This window comes from Octopus bimaculoides, chromosome 4, assembly GCF_001194135.2.
Source record: "Octopus bimaculoides isolate UCB-OBI-ISO-001 chromosome 4, ASM119413v2, whole genome shotgun sequence".
Taxonomy (NCBI): domain Eukaryota; kingdom Metazoa; phylum Mollusca; class Cephalopoda; order Octopoda; family Octopodidae; genus Octopus; species Octopus bimaculoides.
Window position 1 is genome coordinate 137,410,897 of NC_068984.1, and position 1,616 is coordinate 137,412,512.

General features: G+C 33.7%; 1 protein-coding gene across 4 annotated transcripts in view; it reads right to left on the reverse strand.

The window, feature by feature from the left end:
- Positions 1 to 1,616, reverse strand: part of LOC128247639 (chitin deacetylase 7-like) — a 61,007-nt gene that overhangs the window by 7,890 nt on the left and 51,501 nt on the right. The window contains exon 1 of one of the 4 annotated variants that reach the window (XM_052967521.1): positions 893 to 1,552. The exons of the other annotated variants lie outside the window; for them this stretch is intronic. Coding sequence (XP_052823481.1) covers positions 893 to 950 — 58 coding nt within the window. The 5' untranslated portion in view covers positions 951 to 1,552. Of the gene's footprint in view, positions 1 to 892; positions 1,553 to 1,616 lie in introns of those variants that run through there. 4 annotated transcript variants of the gene reach the window in all.

Genomic DNA, 1,616 nt, shown 5'->3' on the forward strand with positions numbered 1-1,616 from the left:
ACATTCACTTGAACAAAACTGTACAAATCCAAATATATGGTACCCTAGGCATAACACCTACATGAACTTCTAAGTTGTTGTCTCTGAGGTCTCTGGGTGAGACTTGGATCCAACTTGTACAAATGCAAAACAAAAGTCAAACATAAAATAATAATAATAATAATAATAGTAATAATAATAATAATAATAATAATAATAATAATCATCATGTACCATCCTGTGGCTGTAATTGTGGGAGAAAAGGTAACGATTCTTTGGGACTTTCCAGTGTATATTAAAGCTAATAAGCCAGATATTGTTGTGAAAGAGAAACAAAAAAAAAAAAAACAATAAAATCTGTTTATTGATTGACATAAGCATACCTTGTGATCATAATATTTCGGTAAAAGAATTTGATAAACTCAGAAAAATATAAAGATTTGCTGATTGAAATCGAAAAAATGTGGCATATCAAGACGCTTACAATACCAGTGGTTGTAGGAGTTCTTGGAATAATCAAAAAGGGAGCTGAAAATTATTTGAGGATGATCCCTCGCTTACCATCCATGCAGGAAGTGCAAAAGATTGCCTTAACTGGTTCGTCACACGTACTGAGAAGAGCATTATCGCTGTGAATTTTCTTTCCTTTCCCTACTCTTGTCTTCTTTTTCTCCATTGTTTTCTTTTTTCCTTCATTCTATTATCTTCTTCCTCTTTTTTCTATCACATGACTTTGTAAATGAACAATCTGGTGTGTTTATTTTTATGGCTTACCAATATATATACAGTGAGTTTCTTTGCCCGAGGTGTTGGGAAGACACACAACAAGAAATGGAAGCAGAATTGAAAGAAGATAATGACAGTAATAATAACAGTTGTGTTGGTATATAAAACAGTTTGTATCATAGGTTACCTTCACAGATGATTCCGTTTGTATTCTTTCGAAGTCGCATAACATTTTGCAACCCCATCCTCCATAAAAGAAAAAGTAAAAACACTATGAAATATCTGTAGAATGTTTTAACTCAGGATCTACGAGCGAGTAGCTCATTATTTGAAGCAGTTAGCTATTTCAACCCTTTCCTAGTTACTTGCAGTATGTTACATAGTTGTTCTGTATAGTTACACAAGTACGTCTACAAACACGATTTCTAAGAAGCCATACCTACGATGACGTTTATAAGTGAGAACGGTTGCAATGGCAACACTATTTGCATTGATTGTATTGGGAAAGGCAACAGTCAAATAGAGACGTCATTCTTTCGACCTTCATTGCAGTCAAATTATTGACAAATATATAAAAGTTTGAGGTCAGTACAGGTAAAATGAAATTCGTAGCAAGGACGAAGATATTCGTGTTTCTATTAAACTAAGGTATTATAAAATCCTGAATTGTGCTTGCTTAGTAAATAGCTATTTATCAAGGCCTGAGATTGTGTGATGAAGTAAAACAACTTCTGGATAGAGTCGTATTAGTAATTATTTACGCCAGTCCCACTACGTGTCACCTTGGAGGAATGTTTTCTACTATAGCCTCGGGCCGACTAAAGCCTTATGAGTGGATTTGGCTGACAGAAACTGAAAGACGGCCGACGCATATATATATATATATATATATATATATATATATATATATA